The sequence below is a fragment of the Hermetia illucens genome, chromosome 2 (assembly GCF_905115235.1).
Source record: "Hermetia illucens chromosome 2, iHerIll2.2.curated.20191125, whole genome shotgun sequence".
Taxonomy (NCBI): Eukaryota; Metazoa; Arthropoda; class Insecta; order Diptera; family Stratiomyidae; genus Hermetia; species Hermetia illucens.
Window position 1 is genome coordinate 58,974,824 of NC_051850.1, and position 20,829 is coordinate 58,995,652.

The 20,829-nt window shown below is 38.1% G+C and overlaps 1 protein-coding gene across 2 annotated transcripts in view; it reads right to left on the bottom strand.

Moving 5' to 3' along the window:
• The window catches only part of LOC119647664 (failed axon connections), a 117,872-nt gene that overhangs the window by 10,850 nt on the left and 86,193 nt on the right, over positions 1 to 20,829 (bottom strand). For both annotated transcript variants that reach the window (XM_038048739.1, XM_038048740.1), the window contains exon 2: positions 4,225 to 4,563. In XM_038048739.1, the coding sequence (XP_037904667.1) occupies positions 4,225 to 4,563 (339 nt within the window). The remainder of the gene's footprint in view (positions 1 to 4,224; positions 4,564 to 20,829) is intronic.

The following is a 20,829-nucleotide window of genomic DNA, read 5'->3' on the forward strand; positions in this document are numbered from 1 at the left end:
GCTAGGCACTATGTGTGCTATGTGTAAGTTTAAGCGAGTATTCGGGTTGCATGTTGTACGGTGGTGTATCTCTATCTTTGGATCTGCGAAAAAACGCATCTGATTAATGGACATGATGATGTGAGCGCCCGGGCTTTGTAGGCTCCATAATATTTTCTTTTCAAGCTTGTCAGTTTGATGCTATTGCATTCAACAATGAGAGACCTAGATGTATCCGAACGAACAGTGATGCCATTTTTAACAATTAAACTTCCCATGTGTATGTTTGAAGTCTTTTAGTAGACGTTTGCATACTTGATAAAAGGATAGACTAAAGGAGTGTCAAACGACGCCAAATTTCTCATCTATTTTTGATTAGAAGGGACCCTACTGCGTTCGGTAGAACTTCTAATTTTTCCATACTCAAGTTGGCACCCCTGATGTATTTCATGCTTTTTATGTTATTGAAAGCGAACATCAACCCATGGAGGCGGCGTACGAAAGAAACATTTCTAATTGTACAACGAAAAAATTACACCCTATGAAGGAGGGCAAGCATGGGAAGGTTTTCGTCCATATTAACAGGAAAATATACTAAGACATGAATGTAATTGGGCGTTGATTTCAATTTGCAAACTAGTCATGTCAAACTATCGTGGTTGGTGAGTAGATAACTATGTCATTAGGAATTCGACTAATGAATACAATCAGGTAGTTCTGGGGTTGCTAATTCGAGTACGAGCATTCATTAGAACTCCAACACATTAGTATCGGGGAGAGACTGATTCTCATTTGTGAAACTACACCTAACCATTGTGTTTAGGAGAATTGTACATCAGTTTTGATTTCTGGTTATCTAGATTTATGATTACTCAGAGAGAAAATTAGTATAGTCAACGTTTAAGGGGGTCTTCTACCGTCGTCGTTTCAAAAAATATATTTTTTTTAACATATTTTATTTTAAGAATACGCAATAAAAAGGATTTCGTGAAAAATACATTTCTTCATAGATATTTCGGTGCACTATGAATACTTGCTGCCTTTTCTCGCACTTAGTGGCGTGTAACCACTCCGCTCATCAAGTGGCGTCAGGCCGAGTACAAGGGCCCTTCACAAGTTTTCAGCATGACGAATTTCCACCGATCTCAACTTGTATAGTTGATGAAATTGACATACGAGAATCTGTCTTCTGATAGTTTATTAGACAACTCAAAATAGCAGCGAATTCCTCAAAAGCTGCATTTGGATGTTGGCTCTAAAACGTTTGCAATCGGGCAAACGGGTTGTTTAAATGCTATCTACTTAGCAGTAATGATCTTCAACGAAGGATTGATACACGTGCATCTGTAAAAGACAATGCAGACAAACTGCACAACACCTTGGAAAGTGGGTGACATGTAATGAATGTACGATATGAAACGGCACAATGACAAGATGGCAGTCCAAAATATCCGAAGGAGATAATGGTGACTGTTTGGTAGCCTGCAGCTGAAGCTTTCCACCATTGTTTTCTGCAACGTGGTAAACCATTAATGCAGAGAAGCAGTACAGCCAACCCGACGGAATGCATGGGAAACTGCGTATTCAGATTGCTCAACGAAGTTGGAGTGACATTGCTTCATAACAACATACGGCTAAACACAACCAGAATAATGGTTCAAAAATTAAACAAGTATCTTCACCCAAAATCTCGCCAGTCGGTTAGCACTTTTTTAAACACTTTTTTTTTGGCGGGAAAACAATTTAGTAATTGCTCTCGAGGAATATCTTCATAATGGAAAGTCCGACTGCTAAGCTAGTGTTTATTCTGACTAATAAAATTAATTTCCAGGAGAAATGTTTGAAAATTTCGACAACAACTAAATGTTACTAGATGGCATTGTAAATTTATTTCAAGAAGGTAGTACCTCTATCGGATCTAACATCGAATAAGTGTGAAATGAAATGCTACTTTTCGTCCAAAACCACTTGAAGTGCTAGCGACGCTCTTTCATTATGACTTGTCCAGAAAACTCAGATAAGACTGATCAAACGGTATCGAAAAAACCACTATGCCTTTTCAACCTGGAATATACGCCCTCCGCATATCGCAGGACACTTTCGATTGTTAGTCACGTACCGGTTCGTAGTATGGGGCTTATGTGGTATAGGCAACGCACCCATGCGGTGTTTTTATGATTAATTTTACACAATGCATTTTAAGATTTAGGAAAAATAGTTAACGTAATTGGACAACAATTTTAAGCTTGGAAACAATAGCACCCAACTGAACGTCCAACGAATTGACACGAGTGTCTAGAGGGGTATTGAAGAGTCAAACCGAACAAGCTACCACCTGGCAAGCCATAAAAACAGTGAAGTGATATAATTGACGCAGCTAGTGTAATCCTTTTTGAACTAGAAGACGCGCTCAGCTTGCCAAGAAAATTAGATTGTACCGTAAATTCTAAATTTGCGCCATGCTACAAACATCTGAAATGACAGGTCTGCTTTTTATTGGGGTTAGTCAATATCGAATAACCGTCATACGACGTGGAAGTGGAAACAAGCACTTTTGTTTAATTGTTTCAAAAATGTCCCAAGTTTAGTTTCGTTCTTTCGTTTAGAGAGCTACAGTTGAAAGCCAAAGCAACTGCCTTAAAGATGCTCGTCCTCTGTATCACTTTCTGTCGGCTATTGAGCGTTAATTACGAAACGAAATCAACACAATGAAGGGCAAGGCTCTCCTAAACTGTTCGAGCCCGACAGAGGATTTTACGACGTATTACATGAAATGCGAGATAAAGGACTAATGCGTTCCTGCGAGACAAAATTGACTCAACTCTTGGGTCATCCGTCTTCAATTAGATCCCCGGCTCGATGAACTGTTAGATCACCCGCATTGAATGAGTTAGATCCTAACTCTATCTTTTAAACAATTCGGAATACCGGAAACTGGACGTTTCGGGTATAAAACTTTTGTATTGTTCTTGTGTGAGAAACTTTCTAGGTACGTCTTTCCACTCGAACACATTCCAAACAAAAACACAAAGCTTTGACCTTCTACATCTTCATTAATAATAGAATTGTCTAATATCATCAATTATATTGGTGCAAAATTGTGTACTTCTGGGGTGAACTTAAGGACGGTTTCAGGTAAATTTCTAAAATATAATAACTTTATTTGACCAGATATCGTAATGGGATGTATTTTGAGTCTAGATTTTGTATAGATGTTTAGCTGTGTTTTTTTCTGAGAACGAGGCCTGTTTCACTTTTTGAGCACAAATTTTGTGTTCTCACTTCCCTGCGATTCCCACTATAAACAAGGTCATCTTCATAAAGTACTGATTGAGTCCTTTCATTTGATTCCCACATCATCATATTCTGTGAAAAAATATTGGTCCCCTTTCGCAAATATGGGGAACTAATCAAGTATAATCGGGCGTTGGAGAAAAAATGCGAACAATGAGGTAGCAGACAGTGAAGTCTGGTTCCTCATAAAAACGATCGACCGTAAGTTGAGATGGAACCGCCTCATGAAACAAAATAGTATCGGCACTGGACTGGAACATTGTACCCCAACTTTCACGAACAAATGAAAATTTGATACAATCAATGCATCGCCCCAAAAAATAAGGAAAAATGCTATCCAATAAATGAAATGATATCCAATATTTACCACGAAGATGGGCGAAAGTCAGCTAGCGACGGCAAATACCTTAATTGACAAAATTTATGCACACATCAGTGGAAATTAGAGTCCAAATTTCAAAATTCAGTAAATATTAGGGTCCTAACACCGCCTACAAATATAATGAATACTAAGGGGGAAATATTCACAAAATCCAAGTAATCTTAGCAATTGATTCTGAAATCTCTTAATATTTGAATGTACTGTTTGCAGGAACGACAGATGCAAAGTATCCACTTATTCATTTATTATAAATAGAACTACAATAACTCTATAGATAGCGACCGTGAATAGGGTAGTTTTAAGTCACTTCAGAAATAATTTTTCCTCAATATATTTCATAACAAAATGCATACGCTGCTACTTCCGAAAATATGTATCCACTCATTTCGTGTGTAACTAGTGAAGTTCAACTGCGTTTAAATAAGAAGCCAAAATAACAAAAATGCAGACAAAATCAACAAAAAATAACAAAAATACAAAAAGCAAAACGTCAATGAAAATAAAAAAGAAGCAAAAACAACCGAAAAGAAAACATAAAAACTCTCAAATATCATTTTTCTGAGACAAACCTTTCGTCCAAATGCAATTCTAAAGAAGAAGTTCAGAATGCCATTTGGTAATCGTATACCAAGCGCATGCTGCAAATTCACTTTGTATCCTTTCAGCACCAAATCTGGATATTTTGTGCGCCACCAGAATATAATCCACACCAAATGATTCTCAATCATGGAAATCGTTGCGTGAGCAATATTACGCTGTTCTTGTGTGAGGCTTGCATCCAGATCCTTTTCAAATTTATTTGTCAGTTCCTTAATGATGATAGCCGAATCGGCAATTTCCTCGCCATTAAGTTCAATGAAGGGTAGTTGTCCCTTTTTCGAACGGAAACGCATTTTATGATCGACATTCTGTAAATGAGAAAAAAAAAAAGAAAAAACATTAGTTTTGTTATTTCATAATTGTCAAGTAGAGGGATAATATAGTTTTATGGTATTTCCATAGTTAAGGGTGAATTTCCTGTATTTAGAGTTTGATGATTTTAATGTTTGGACGGACATGAAATTTAAAATTGAAAAAATTAAAACTAATAAGCAGAGATATCAGCGTCTGCAGTTTTTGCCTTACAACGTTGCCCTCTCTCCCTAATTTACATCGAATTCTGGGTATTTATAAAGATCTTATAATTTGCATTTATTCAGCAGTTTTCGCTTATTTCATTTATTTCAAAATTTTCTGCGAACTTACGAAAAATGTAGGAGTCATTGGAAAGTTAGCCAGGAGAACGATGTTTGCCTTAGCCGGAAGAACGGCGTTTGATGGATATTATGTAAACGCACCTTGTCTCGCAACATTCCTTTATCACCAATGTGAATTCTTTCAATGTTTCTGAGTACATGTCAGCGTGTGCCCAGGAGGCTTAAAATCAATCAAACCTCTATAAATTAAAGACAGGGATCCTGACCCTAGAAGACTTTCTTTTTGAGCTGCTATGACTTTGACGAAGATGAATGGCGTAACTGGTTTTATTGTTGTTTTACCTTAGATAATGAAATACCAGGGTTTCATCACCTGTCACAGTCGAATTCAAAATGTGCTCATTTCCATCTGTAAAGTGGCTCAAAAATTTACGGAAGGAATCAACGCGTTTAGTTGCTTGTTCTTTTATCAGCATTTCGACTACCTTTCACCTTATACTTGACATTTGATATTGCAAGTTTTTCGTTGAAATCCTATGAATGATATTTCCGGAAACCTTAGGAATCAAAATCTAGAGATCATGGGTCGGTTAACCTTAGTAACTATCTCACCGGCAATTGATAGGTTCCTGCTTCTCCTTTGTCTGAGTTTCAGCACCATTTGTTGTAAACTTCCTACGATACTTATCCTCTTCAGAATATGTCAATTGCACTTACAACCTTACGCAAGCCAGAATAACGTGACAAACCAACTGGTTGAAAAAAAAAAATGAGGAGCATTGAGCTTAAAATGAATGAGCGGATAGTAGAACTTGATAGATTTGTACCTGGAGTGAAGGTTGGAGATCTCTACAAATAAGTGGGCACAGGAAAAATGAAACATCCACTTTCATTCGCTGTCGCATTTAATTTAATATCTGGCAACAACTTACTGGGTAAGTTATACTGAATTGGACATTATCTGCAAATGATATCAAAATACTTGAAGGTATAATAGATTCATTGAGGAACTACTAAAGGGCATAATCTTTACGCTTACACCAATGACCATGGATAGTGTTTGTCGGGTTTTATATGTAAAATTTGGTGATGAACTCTATATAATTTTCATATCAAAATATCCGCAAAGAAATTGGTGTATATATCATATAATACTTATGGTATAACTGAGATCCAAACAGACCATATAATCTTTGAAAGGAGGAGAGCTAGCAACATTTTCGAGGTGAGGTCATATCTTAGACAAAACTGTGGTTCCGACAATAAAAATAAAATAGGATCTCCGGATAACACAATTCCAACGAAACGATTGGTTTGACTGCGAATGCACAGGACGAAGTAAACGCTGTAGAAGAAAGTAACTGATTCCTGAAATACGGTACTTGCTTGAATAAACCAAATTGCAGCCAAGAAGGAAACGAGAATTTGTTTTTCTTTATTTGAAAGCATACAGACAGGCAAGGAACATCTACTAATAGAATATAGGATGAAAAAGGAACAATATGATAAACAACGAAGGAAATATGTATAGTCTCGTTATCATAGTAGTTCTTCAAGAATTTAAAACTCTTTTTTTTCACCATTAGGTAAAGTCCCTTCATCTCCTTACTGTTTCTATGAATGAATACCACGCCAGGTATGAGATATAGGTTTTGCAAGTCTGACTCAAAATTTTCCAAGTCAATTTCGGAATTTTCCGTTTCAAATTCAGACTTTTCCTTTTGAATAGGGATGCAATTGGGGTTCTCCTGACGAGCCCGTCAATTTTTTATCGTTATTTGTTTTATAGATATAAAATCGTGTACTTGTGGCTGCAATAAATGCATTCAATAATGTCCACTAACAACCGGAAGGACCTCCCAAGTATTAAGAAGTTTGAATTGTGACATTGCGAAAGTAATAGTTCAGACATTTACCCTTCCTTGAGGACGCCATTGGAACATTATATTCTCTGACCGGTTCGTCAAATCAAATAATGATAGAAAATTAATTGGTAGCCCAAATTTTTTTGAACCAATTTCAGCTCAATTCTTATCCAGAGGTAAAAAGTTGGTAGAAAACTTTATTGTAAATTATTGAAAAAATAAATTTGAAATGAAAAATTCTAAATTTGACTTGGGAAATCTGAAGTTAGTTTGGAAATTTCCGAAATAAATTTGGAAGATTCTGAATTGGTTTGGAAAATTCCGAATTTAACCTATAATTTGGGAAGAATACAATGAAATATGATTAATTTATACAACTTCGAGCATCATTTCTATTTGGATTTTTTTTCGTATTGGCGCATTGTGACAATTCCCTATTTTTATTTATCATTTGGCGTCCATTTATTAAATATTAAAGGGTTCAATTATGCATCTATTATTTAACCACTTTCGTTCCATATTTTTCTCAACTATATTTGGTGGAAAGTTCCTTTAACTCCTTTACCTGGACGTCTTACCATACGTTTTCATACACGTTGACATAATTCGCACACTTTACAAGGGCTGTTTTCCTACCGAATTTCGTTCGTATTTGTAGATTAAACTATTGCTAACGAGAAAGGTGAACAGTCATGCATATATAATGGGAATGACATTGGGACGATTCTACTATAAGATTATGTGAATATCCCATATGCCATTTGAGAGCGGGCCTTATGTGCATACAAAATACAAGTTGTAAAAAGGTTGACTAGTGGAGCTTTTCAGAATGCGATCAGAATGGAACCCATAGACTCTAAACTGATAGCTTACAGATTTTTATTTCAGGTTCAGATAAAGCAAATTAGTTCAAACATCTACAATCCGTTGGTGAGAACAACCTACTTGAGAACGGACTACTTGTATATTTAAATCGAAATAATGTACTGACTCTTAAATAAACTCTATAAAAACGAATTTGAGGACCTATACATTGTGTGGCGGCGCTACGATGTTTTTATCCTCAATTTTCGATTAGATCGTTTCTTAGAACGCTTTGAATCAGCAATTTATGATTTCTCGTTTCCAATGATAATTAATATTTTCGGCTGAATTGTCACTTGTTTCTCATGGTTGAAGCTCCTCAAGGCAAAATCATAGATACGTGAGCTTTCATAACTTTCACACTTCTACCAAAATCTCTGTATATAGGCCCGACCTTTTTCCAATCCAATGGATATTGAACCGTTTTGGGGGTTTAAAAAAAACTTTGAAACTACATCGCTCGTAAAAAATTGTAGCGTAGATATCAAACGGTTGGTGACGGAAGAATTTTAAATTCTTAAACCAGTTCATTAGATGATGTAGGCTTTGATTTTCAAAATTACAATTACTTTTAATAAAACAAACAAACAAACACACAACTTCGAACATGTTTATCAAAACTTTTGTTGATGTCCTCTTTATGAATGCCGTTGCCAGTCGACTTCACATACTTTCACTTTGCTTTACGGTTTCAATTAAATTCTCCGCAAATATTCGACTTCCCCTGCAGAGAAGCACACGGTCCTCGAAATCTGGAACATACAAATTATTTTCGGCTCGAGCATATCGGCCACTTACAAATTGGAAAGGTCCTTTATATCAAGCGTTATGAGTTGATAGCGACATAAAGTTTTTGTGGCAGGTCTCGGGCGACGCACAGCGTCGGCCAATTTTTGCTCCTCGAGCAATTTTCCGGCTGTGTCCAGCATATCAACAGGACGGTTCTTCGCATTTATTCATCAGAAACAGTTCTTACAATCTTGTAGTAAGCGGGAACACACTCGTTGCTAAATATACATTAAAACACAAGTCTAACCCTGGTGTTTTCTTTTTCTCCTTTATGGACAACAATGCTGCATTCCCCAGTTACGTTACAGTGAAAAATGGGCAAATTTCAATGTCTTTTCTTGTCGACTCCAAAAAAGCCTGTTTGATTACCTCCATGTTAGCTAGTTGCATGGAATATGGTGGTTGATAAGCTCTGAGTTTTTGGATGACCAAGTTGTACGGAAGGTCCTATAAGCCCCATCGACTAGCTCTTGCCAATCCCATTCATAATGGTAGCACTGGAAAGCCAAACAGTTGCCACAAGCACTTCACATGGTCAATCACTGGACCTTACCCACCAAATTCAAAAAATACTAACCAACTTCAATCTGAGAACTGCATTTCTCTCTCCTGTGCAATCCTTGGATTAACATCCGCACTCTCTTCGTTTTCATTATTATTTTTTTTTGATATTTTGATTTTTCTTGAGACTTGAGTACCCGTTTCATTATCATCATATCTAATATTAAGCAGGAAGTAACGGCAGGCCCAACGCGATCTGCAGTGATAGCCAAGCTACATTGAGGGCGTTAATCAGTCCTTTGACCACCTCGAAAATTTTTCAGGAATGCAGAAACCGTTTGAACCCTATCTCTAGATTCAATACGGTGGAACTACTCCGGGTACCTGGTCACTGCGGCGTAGAGATGAATGAAATCTCGGATGCTTTAGCGAAAGAGGGATCAATCTTCCCTATGCCGGGACCGAAACCAGCAATTGGAGTATTAGTAGCATTGGCTAAATCTGTCTGCAAAAACAGGGAACAAGCTTCCCAGAATGACAGGTGGCAGAGCCTAAATGCTGCTCGACACATCAAAGTTTGCCTGCCAGAACCAACCATGCGTACCGCAAAATTTATCCTGTCGAAAAGCAGGAGTATTGTTGTTGTATTCTGACAGGCCATAATTCACTAGCTGGACATAGGTTCAGAATAGGAATTACTCAAGAGGATACGTATCCCTCCTGTAATGAGGAAGCGGAATCCACGGAGCATTTCCACTAAGACGTTTCGTCGCCTGATTCTATTCGTTCCAGTCACTTTCAAATATCCTCCGGAAATTCCCTTTGATCGTGCTTAGGCTTTAATGATTAGTTAGCTTCAAGAGTTGGAACCGATATGAATACTGGCAGGAAATAATTAATAAGAATGAAAAACCCCTAACAACTCTACTCTAGCTTCACCATATCTGAGCAAAAACAAACAACTATAATGTATGATTTATCTGGTACGAACTAATTCAGTAACGTAGGGTACAAACCATGAATCCTTGATGTTCGATCACATCCATGCATTTGCTATTCTTCATTCAACTGGAAATTAATTTCATTTCCCGTTTTATCATGATATTCAAATTCAATTCAAACCATTACAGAATCTCCCCCTATCAGATGAAAATTCCCAATTTTCCGCAGGCAATGAAAGTAAAAAGGTCCAGTTTCATGACAATTTTTCTTTCTTCATGGGCAGGTTTTCCCTTTATATTCAATTGGATGAACGTATTGTCCCGCAGAAGCGAAACGACTAAGAGTATTCACTATAAATGAATGAAGCTCATACTTTCAACTATCATAAGCCAGTAAAATATCAGAAATTCGAAAAATAGAGAATTGTCCCTTATGCAGACATAGTGGACAATTATCCAATTTCAATAATTTTATAAACTTCCCAAGTGCAGACGCCAGCCTACCTCGATCAAACATAACTCAAAAAATGAACCCGACGTAAGCTTATCTTCTGCCCATCACAAAACACCAGGAAATATGTTATTACTCCTGCGCTCGTGACCATAATTAAAGGCTGCCTTCCTCATCGGCACACGGTAACAACAAGTTTCCACTCGATGACGAATCAAACATGCAACCCATTCCAAAATCCTCCCATCTATTAAACACCTCTTCTCACCAATATTTCATCATCCTGCATAGAGTATGCTAATATGCTTCCAAATAGCCAAAGCCAACAAAGTCATTCTAGTCTCGACTGAAATTCTAAAAAGCACACGCCCTTTTCCATCAGCACATCATACCCATTAATATCGGCACCACCAAAAGAAGAAATAGTTTCTGGCGCCATATGGTTAGTCTAATTCAACACGATTCCCGTTTATTGTTGTCTCACACGAAATTTTCAGGGGCATAGTCCAAAAGTCTATGGCATCCATGTATCCTATCCATAAATCCCCATATTTATCCACCGCAAGGTACACCCGCTGCCTTCACGTTGGGCTTCATGTTCAACAGCTCTTTTCGACTTCGCAACACAGGTCCCAGAGATCGTTCAATTTTCCGGAAAAAATGTATTCCCCAATGAGAAAAATTATATTTGGAAACGTACTAATTGTGGGCGCGAAGGAAAGAAGGGCAGATATTGGGTGTTTGTTCGTAATCTTGCAATTATTTCGCTCTGATCGACCGGCGAGATATCATAACTTGATTGGCGCGTCCCGGAAAAATGGCGCCCTGTGAAAGGCCTTATGATAATTTTTGAAAATTTCACTTTGGAAGTGAGGAACACATAAATTTTCGTATTTCCACGATGTGTGGATGCCGTGGATAGGACGCATGTTCAGTTATGCCCGGTTTTCATGCCGGTTAGCAGAAATTAGAGTGACGTATCATAAGGGGTACTGCTGGTTGGATGAAGACGAGAACGTATTTGGAAAGTATGTTGCGACTAGTCAAGTTTGGAGGGAAAATCATAATTAAATCTACTCTCCGTACGAATGCTTTTTGCTAATAAATCTGATTATCCCAATTTTCACGTTCTTGTTAAGGAAATGAAATACTCTTCCAAGTTGGTATCCCCCTTAATTTTCAAACTCATCCAACGAATGCCTCCTTAGCAACAACACACCAATTTCCAAATAGAATTCAGCACTTTCCAGGGCACTAGTACTACCACTACCGAAGCACCACACCAACATAAATGAAGCCAGATGAAGTACTTTGTACGGTCGGTAGGGTGAATGATAATGGTGACGTGCCCATCTAGGGATTTTCTTGCTTTTAGCATTCAATCGAGGATGGTAAAGAAACTTCACTACCACGGGAAACATTAAATAGCGTCATAAAATGAACATGAACACGGATGCCGGAAGAAAAGTACTTGAATCAGTTTGGCGCCGACATTCCCCTCCCCCAGGTTTTTGGAATGTAAATCAGGATTCCCATGCCCTCGCCGGCTTTTCTCACACTCTGCAAAGTACCACACCCCATTCCAATATCATCGCGCCGTCGTTTTACATCCATATTATCTCCTCATTGAAAATGTGTATAAAGTTGCCATTAATTAGAGCTGTTTCAAAATAATTATGGTGGCGGCTTCGTAGGATCGGTTTCCTCTGATTATGACCCTACAGATTTCCATCCACCCTCGACCACCTTTTCCCTCACAAATTGTCGCCGAGGGGTAGGATTGACTGGCGCAGCGTTGGCGACAAACAACAAGGTGGTAGCAGGAAAATCGATTTTTCTTTTATTTGGAATCACTTTAGCAGCTCACCGGTCGCCGGCACCGTTCTGAGCTCAATGTTCGAGGATAAAAGGTATATAAGCTATCCCACAACCACTCGCTCGGTGCGATATTTTATTCCTTTTATTCATTCGCTATTTGTACGGAGGACAGACTTGATGGCTCCACACGCGATCTATGTGGAAATGCAAACATATGCTATTAAGTTATTTCAGAGCAACAAAAAAAAGCCTAGTCGCGAGGAGGAAACCGAATTTCTCTATTGCCAAGCTGTCCGCTTTCGAAGAGACGATAAGCAGTCATGATGTTCTTGTGTACACGAGGTAGCAATAAAATTGTATTAGGGTGGCGTCATGTTGCGTTAAGCATCATGCATTCGGTGGATAAGCTAGAAATGATATAGGAGCTCTTAAAAATGTTCCAGCGGCGTTGAGGGAATACTTCAAGTGAATCTATTTTGAATTTCTTTCCACAGATTAATCATGGGATTTTTCTTCGTAAATAACCAAATCAATGATGAATTTTTATATTTTTGAAACCCAATTTCGTTGTGTATCATGACGGATGGAGAAAAATCTCAGCATTGATTGCCATAAGCAAGTGTATCTGGTTTGATTTTCCGTCTAGTCATGGGTTTTTGTTCTTTCCTATTTTCAAATAGTATACGAGTAAAATTATCAAACAAGCCACCATAGCCTGAATATGTGTGCAGATTTTCCAATTTTTGGCGCGAATATGTTATCCCGAATTAATATATAAAACAATGAAGACCGGCGACAGATAACAATGCCCCTATGATAGTCTTACGTATAGAAGTTCCCTTAATCTTTCTTAATACTATCTGAACACATTTGGAAACAAACCAAAGGAAGTGCACCTGACACAATTTGTGAACCTACATACCCCCTCCACCGGGAAATGAGCACTACCAAGAGTCTTACCCTACATTGGTATGAAGCCACTGAAGACGAGTTAACATAAAATTAAAAGATGCATTTTAGCACGTCGTCTGATTGCCAAAAGAGCCCACAGCTTTCTGACGTCGAATCAACAACTTAATACCATTTCTGGCCACAGCGACTGCAACAGGTACGCTACGGTATGCCACCACTCCATCTTTGGTACGATGGTATCTATAAAGTCAAACGCGCATACTTTTGACGCACACATCGCCGGATCTCATGAACATTTAAATAAATTCTCGATCGCTACAGATACTTTTGAAACAATGCCTTATACGCCATACGCTACTGTTCACTCTGAGGTGCATAATTTAATGATTAGGAGCGACACGCTTCAAAACCTTTCCACAAGGGTTATTTAAACTTCCCAATGGTTGCTATGTGATAATTATGCTGCCTTTGAATCTAACCGTACACTGACTACAATCACTTCGGAGGTACTACTTTCAGTGGACAATCTCTGTATCTTCAAGCTTTTGTTTGATGTATTTTATTGCGGAATTCAGCGTTCAGATTTATCATGGTATCCGGTCGATTGTAAAGAAATCAAACAAGTCGGGAAACCGGAAGCTGGACGCTTCAGGTACGAAAGGTTTTGTGTATTTCTTTGCACGTAGCAGGTAATATATGCATATATTATGTGAAAATATCCACTTTTGGATGACATTGACATTCATAGTCTTGAATTTACAAGGAAGTGACAACTTTGACGTATTATAACTTTGTTAGTAATAGTGGTATTTCGACTAAACTTGGTGAGATCGTGCTCTATGTTATACCCTATATTATTGCGAAATTTCATGTTGCTAACATGAACGTAAGGGGGGTTTTGCAGCCAATTACTAAAAATTATGGTAATATACTATTATTAACTTTATTTGTACAGATATCAATATGGAAGGTATTTCGGACCCTAGGCACCATATAGTGGCAGCCTCCTGATTTTTTTCAGATTTTTCGGTTTGTTAGTTTCAGAGAATGGCCCCCTTAAAGGAATGGTCACTTTCAACCCCCCGCACCCCCCACCTTTCTAACAAATGTCAAAACTAAGACCGGCTTCGAAAAGTACTAATCGAGACCTTTAATTTGATACCCCACATGAGTATATTTGAAGAAAAAAAAATTTACACCCCCCTTTTGCATGTATGGGGACCCCCCTTAAATTCAACTTAAAAGGATGTAACTCACTGTATGCGTGAGCGTTCACAGTTCCCACCTTTCTACCAAATTTGGTGTCAATCGCTATAACCGTTTCCGAGAAAAATGCGTGTGACGGACAGACAGACAGACAGACAGACAGACAGACAGACAGACAGACAGACGGACAGACAGACAGACAGACAGACAGACAGACAGACAGACGGTAAACCGATTTTAATAAGGTTTTGTGTTTACACAAAACCTTAATTAAAAATGATCAAGAGGCGTACAACAGCCGCCTGTTTGTATGGAACAATTTAACTTTCAGTTACTCTCTTCGCCTGTGATTCACCACTTTTCCTTTCAGAACTTGCTGTCATGGTCGTTAGCAGTCGTATTGTTGGTTACATGGCTACGTCAACATCATCATCACTTCATCATGCCAGAGCTGTAATTAGTTTTGTATACAATACATTAGGCTTGAAAAGATGTTACTTGGATTCATGCCTCTAATTACCAGTTGCATATTTAGGTCAGTATGATGCACATGTTCTGTTTCTTCACGCTCATTTATCACTCGGCGAAATGGCGAGAAATTAAAGATAACCATTAGACGATATGCACAGGCAGCGCGCAAACAACCATCTCTTCGAGATCATATCTTTAAAATGATGTTTATGAAATGTTCACAGGCTAAGGCAGCTGCTTGGGAAAGTGTTACGATGGAATTTCTTTTTTTGAATTGGAAAAACGCAGTAACGGTCGATTTCTACTATTACATTTGCTATGAATGCCCGCTGGATTAGCTAGTGGTGTCCAGTCAATATTGTAATATAAATGAGGAGCCATCAATGAAGTCACTTCGTCGTTTAATAAAACTAAATTGTTGAGAATTGGAAAGGCACATTGAAACGATCTAATATCTTTAGATCAACAAAGACCTTGAAATTAGAGAAACGTCTTTCAACCACTTTGTATTCATTGAAACACATACATATGTACAGGCTTAATCTTTGTTTTCATACTGCTTATTGTCAATATCGAGATTGAGCTCCGATTACAATTTGTTTTCCATATGAAAATTCTTCTGTAGCAGATTAGACACAACTCAGTGGAATATCTATGATCCACACCGAGAATTCTGTGAGATAAATCGTTTTGTTTTTGTTGTGACGGCCCAATAAAACGGGCACAACAACTGTCAGGGACAGCGACCTGCCCAGAACTGAGCAATTTCAATAGGTCGGATTGATGCTACCAGCCAATAGTGAATCGCGCTATAAAATTGCTTAACGCATCAGTGCAACTTGAATGAAGTGGAGTTCCACAATTAGCGTTCTTTTTGATGGACGCTTCGACGAACATTTCTAATCCAAACTTTCCCGTGATGTCATTCAATCTGCCGGTCACTATGATTCTGGATGTTAGCCGACTATCAAAGACAAGGAATTGCGCCTCGCGGTAGTAGCACTGAACATGTTGCGTTGGACCAATGGTGTAATAGGACATCATCTCATCCGGAATGCAGACATTTGCCGTCGATATGGGGTTGCGTCGACACTGGAAATATTGTGACAGAGGCCTCTTCGAAGGATGGAAATTGGAAAATATATTTACCAATATCTGGACATGAGTAACGAGGGAGGTTGAAAATATGCAGAATGGGGGAGATGAGAAGGAGCAAATCGAGTTTGGTGCCGGATTTATGTTCCTTATCAAGCAAAGAAAAACTTGTGAAACCCTTTTGTAAGGGATGTTATTTGTATACGGGGAATCTTGCTCAGGGAAAACCATGGCATGCAAATACAACTTTTTCAAGCAAGACAGAGATTTGTTCGGAGAATGTTTCGAGGCCAGGGCGGCCCGTAGATGCCACTACAGAAAGTACTGGAAGCTTAATATTGAAAGATACCCGTTTGAAGAGGAAACAGATTGCAGAAATGATTGCGAGTATCATCTGTAATGATTTCGACAATCCTGTATGATCATCTGTGTAAAGTCTGTGCAAAACTGGTACCAGAAATGCTTAAAACACATCACAAATAGCGAGATGCGCGTTGCCGCAAGGTTTTGAACCTCCATAGTAAGAATTAGTATGGAAGCTGGGTAGCTGGATCCAAATAATACCAAAAGCATTCAAGATGTTCTAGTCAGCTGAAAAAAATCATGGCTTCAGTTTTTTTTTTGTGATTCAGAATTGCTCATATTAATCGCTTACAAGGAAAAAAGTGTTCATAGACGCCTACTATGATGGCATTCGAAAAATTAGAAGATGCTGTAAAGGAGAAAAGGCGGGGAATGTGAATTAAAGATGTGTTTTTGAACGATAACACGTCTGCGACACGGCGAGCTGTTGACAGCTATTCAGAAGCCACTGCTTCGAACGTTGGATTACTCTCTGTATAGGCCAAATTTACTGCCATGCGATTATTATTTGTTCCCAATAATGGAAAAAAATTCGGGGTCGATGAAATGGAGGACGTACATATTTAAGAGATAGAAGGGAAAATAAACTTATTAAAAGCTATGCAGAATGAATGAGGAGCAAGGGAGAATAAATGGAAAGGATTGTTGTTGTTACTTTCACTTGACCTTTATTAGTCTCCATTCCGTGAGATTATTAGGCCACCACGTAGTTGTAATACAATTTCCTAGTTAGTCTTAACTTTAATTGACTTATAACAGATTTTTTGTTCGATGTTACGCCAAACGTGATAGAAAGCGGGGGAAGAATTGTTGTTGCAAAGTCGCGATTAGCAGATCTTGAGCTCATAAGAAATATTATTTTATGGGCATTGCCGTAATAATGTATGGTGCCGTGCAATGATGCTTTCCAAATATTCGGCCGATAGAACATCATCTGAATTCCGGGCCCTACGACTACGGGTGAAAACCAGACGCTCCAGTCATCTAATTCTGTGGTCAAGCGGTTTAACTTGACATATCGCAGGTTCGCTCCGCTGTCGGTTCGATATCCATCGAGGAAGGATTTTTCAGGGCCAATGAGTTAACGTTACTGGTAAAATCCGCGCAACAGGTGGCGTACAACGTGTATTTCCGCCCGTTCGAGTCAGCAGCGAGTGAAGTGGGATTCCGGGTCAATGAATTTAAAACGAAATCCATGATCCAAACTAACCAAGGAAACGTTGGGAGGACTCAGTGGACGCAGTTTGCCGATCAATTCTAAGATTTTCTAACTAGTGGACGCAGTCTTTGGATCGAGATAATTGCAAGCGATACATTTGGACGAACAAGCCTCGATTTGGGCTGAAGCATCATCGAAGAGTTACCTTTTGGGTACATCGTAAGTGATTTACAAAAAAGAAAAAAAAACTGTAGGAGGCAATGTGGTCAGCATTCCGCTCGTTGGAGGTTCACAGCTGAGTCAACGGGTATCCGACATCTAGTCACGATAGCAAATTCCTAGACCACCAGTGAGATTTGAACCGCGACCTTCCGCTACGACCTCATACTAACCGCAAATTATAGTGCTAATCACACGATGTCAACCAATTTAGGGAATTCTCTTAAGATATCTAGGCCAACAACAAATAGTAACAAGGTTTACTCAAGGATACTACTAAGATACCAATAGTAAACATTAAAGTATGAAAGGAACAAAAGTTTTGCCATAACCAACCAACTCTGGAAACATAAATTTACAAATTGGATTATGTGAAAGGTATATCAAAGCCTCAAATGGAAGACTCAAGAGATTAATTGCTTTGCTTGATTTGAGCTGACAAAACTTTTGCATGGGAGAAGGATTACGAGGAAGTAGAATAAAGTGCTAAGATGATTTATGAAATGTGAGACTTTATGTGGTAAGCACTTTAGTTGCAACTTCTATGGTGGAAAACTTTATACGATATAAAGTGTTTCACACTTGCGAGTACGATAGGAATGGAGAATGATAATAACCATCCTAAATGTGAGGGATGATAAAAGGGTAATGATAATGATTATTACCAGTTCACATAAAAAATTATACCTGCTTGCATACCCACTAGATCAGCATAAGAAAACCATATAAATAGACCATGATTCCAGGGAGCTATATCCATTTGAAACAAACCTGCTTAAAAAAATGTCCACCCAAGACATAAGTAGCGATTTGGTGGAGACATTGCTCTTCCATATTGCACAGTTGCACGCTAACCCAAGGAGTTCAAGCTGGGCAGAGCATCCACTGAAGCTGAACATCACGAAGGACGCCAATCCGGGTTCCTCACTGTAGAAAATGTGAAAAAGTTGTGTTGAAGAGTGACAATCAGGTATATAGCTGAAGTCAAAAGGACCGCAGTGGCAGTGAATCCTTGCGAACGAATTGTATATGGGAAAGGTCTCTGCGTGTTAGGTACGGGAAATGTTAACCGACCAGCAAGAAAAAACAAGTCGGGAAATCGGAAGCTCGGCGTTTTGGATATTAAAAGTTTTATTGATCCTTTAGGTAATAATATTTGAGTACCCGATGGTTTCATTTATATACAGTTGGATGTGCATATTCTTTTAACGTACCCGATATTCAATTCGATGTGGTGCTGATACTTTATCTCTTAGGTAGTACCAATTTGACACAAAAAGAGACAACTTTGACCTACTGTAATTTTGTCAATAATAGTAGGATTTCTACCAAACTTTGCTGTTTGATGCTTCATATTAAAGCCAATATTAATGCACATTTTACGGATCTAGGGTGAACTTCAGGGGGCTTCGCAATAAATTTTAAAAATGTTGGGTCTTAGGTGTCATATGGGTGCATCTTCGTGATTTTTTGTCAGATTTTTCTGGTGAATAGTTTCTGAGAATGGCCCCTTAATTTAAATGACTATTTTATGGCTCCTTACTCATCCCTTTAGCAACCCGCTTCAAAACTAATACCACATTCGGAAAGTATTAATCGATACTTTTAATTTGACACCCCACATGTCTATATTCGGTGATAAAAATGTTACACCCTCCTTTCGCAAGTATGGAGATCCTCCTTGAATTCAACGTAGAATGATGTCATTCACCGCTCAAAGTTACTACCTTGCCACCAAATTTGATGTTAGTAAGTGTAGCCATTTCTGAAAAAAAGTGCGTTTTCAAGAAAACCTTAAAAAGGAGTCGACTTTTTCAAAGGAGAGTCTCGAAAATTCCAAGCGAATTAAGAAATTTTTTTTTTTGTCACGTTTCATGACCACGGATGAGTCCAAATTCATCATTTGGATTGTAAGATGAAACAATAATTCATGACTTGAAAACAAGACATATCATCGGCGATGAAGAAATTCAAAGTGCCCAGAACGGCGGGAAAGGTTATGACATCTGGTTTCTGGGGCGCTGAAGGAGTAATTATGGTGGACAATTTGAAAAATGGAACCACAATTACGGGTTCTTAGAACGGCCTATTTGGCAGATCTAGCTCCCAATGACTTCTGCCTGTTTCCTCGCCTCAAGGAACATATGCACGAAATTTGACAATAGCGAAGTGCTGTTGCTGTTGAGATATTTTTCGAGGGTCAAGAGGAAAATTTTTTCTATGGGAATACTGAGTTTATACAAAAAAGATGGACTCAATTTATTGACTTGTTAGGGGACTATGTATATGTATTGTGTAATTTTAATTTACATGTTTTACTTTTATGATCATTACTTTTGGATCCCCCCTCGTATTATGCGTCCATCTAGTTTATATTTCTATTCTTTTACATTTTTTATCTTTTTCCGGCCTTAAAAAATCAAATCCATGAGCAGATGAATCACCCTCAAAGCTATCAATATAACATATAATGGTTTTCATTCATTCATTCACCCAAGCTACTCAATAATGTGAGAAATGATGTTCAACCCTTAAGCTCCTAAACAACGCCTAATCTATTTCTTTCCGGATTTACACATAACAGACAAAGTTGTTTGTAATATAAATTTTCCTTTTTCTAGAAAAAGCTCCTGTTGAAAAGTAAACCATTTATTGTAGCATCACACAGTGATACGTGTAGAGAAAAAAGCAACAACCCAAAAATAAAGGTCATTTGATATAGGCGACATTAACAAAAACACAGAAATAAGATAAACAAACTGTCTCCCATATCTGATAATATAAAACCATTTGTTTTCACAAAGTGTCAGAAAAGTTCCCAACAAAATACGAATCATGTTGATTCTTTTAGTCGATCTTTTTCACCGTTTTCTTTCAAGTTTAGAGCCATCTGAAGGCAAGTGATATTTTTGGATTCAGACATTTCCTATCGAGAATTTCACTGTTTTTCACCATAAATTTTCTCTGGATCCATTTGGATTAGAAAAAGGATATTCTTTCATATGATGGAGCCAATAAATAAAGAATGAGAATGTTGATTGAAATCAAAGGGCGTTGAAGTGACTGAAAATAGACTATTTGAGTAGAATCCCATAAACTTAGAAAAAGTTGAGGAAAACTACTACTCAATAGTCACTATTAATGAATGAATGTATTTTTAGGATCAGAAATTTCGAGGCTAATTTTTATAATGATCATATGTGAATGTCTAGAGCAATCTCGAACTTGATTGCAAGCTGGTTCTCATGTGTTCACACCAATCAGAACAAGATGCGTTGCATATTAAGATCACTTGGCATGTGGGGATTTGAGGTCTAACATTAT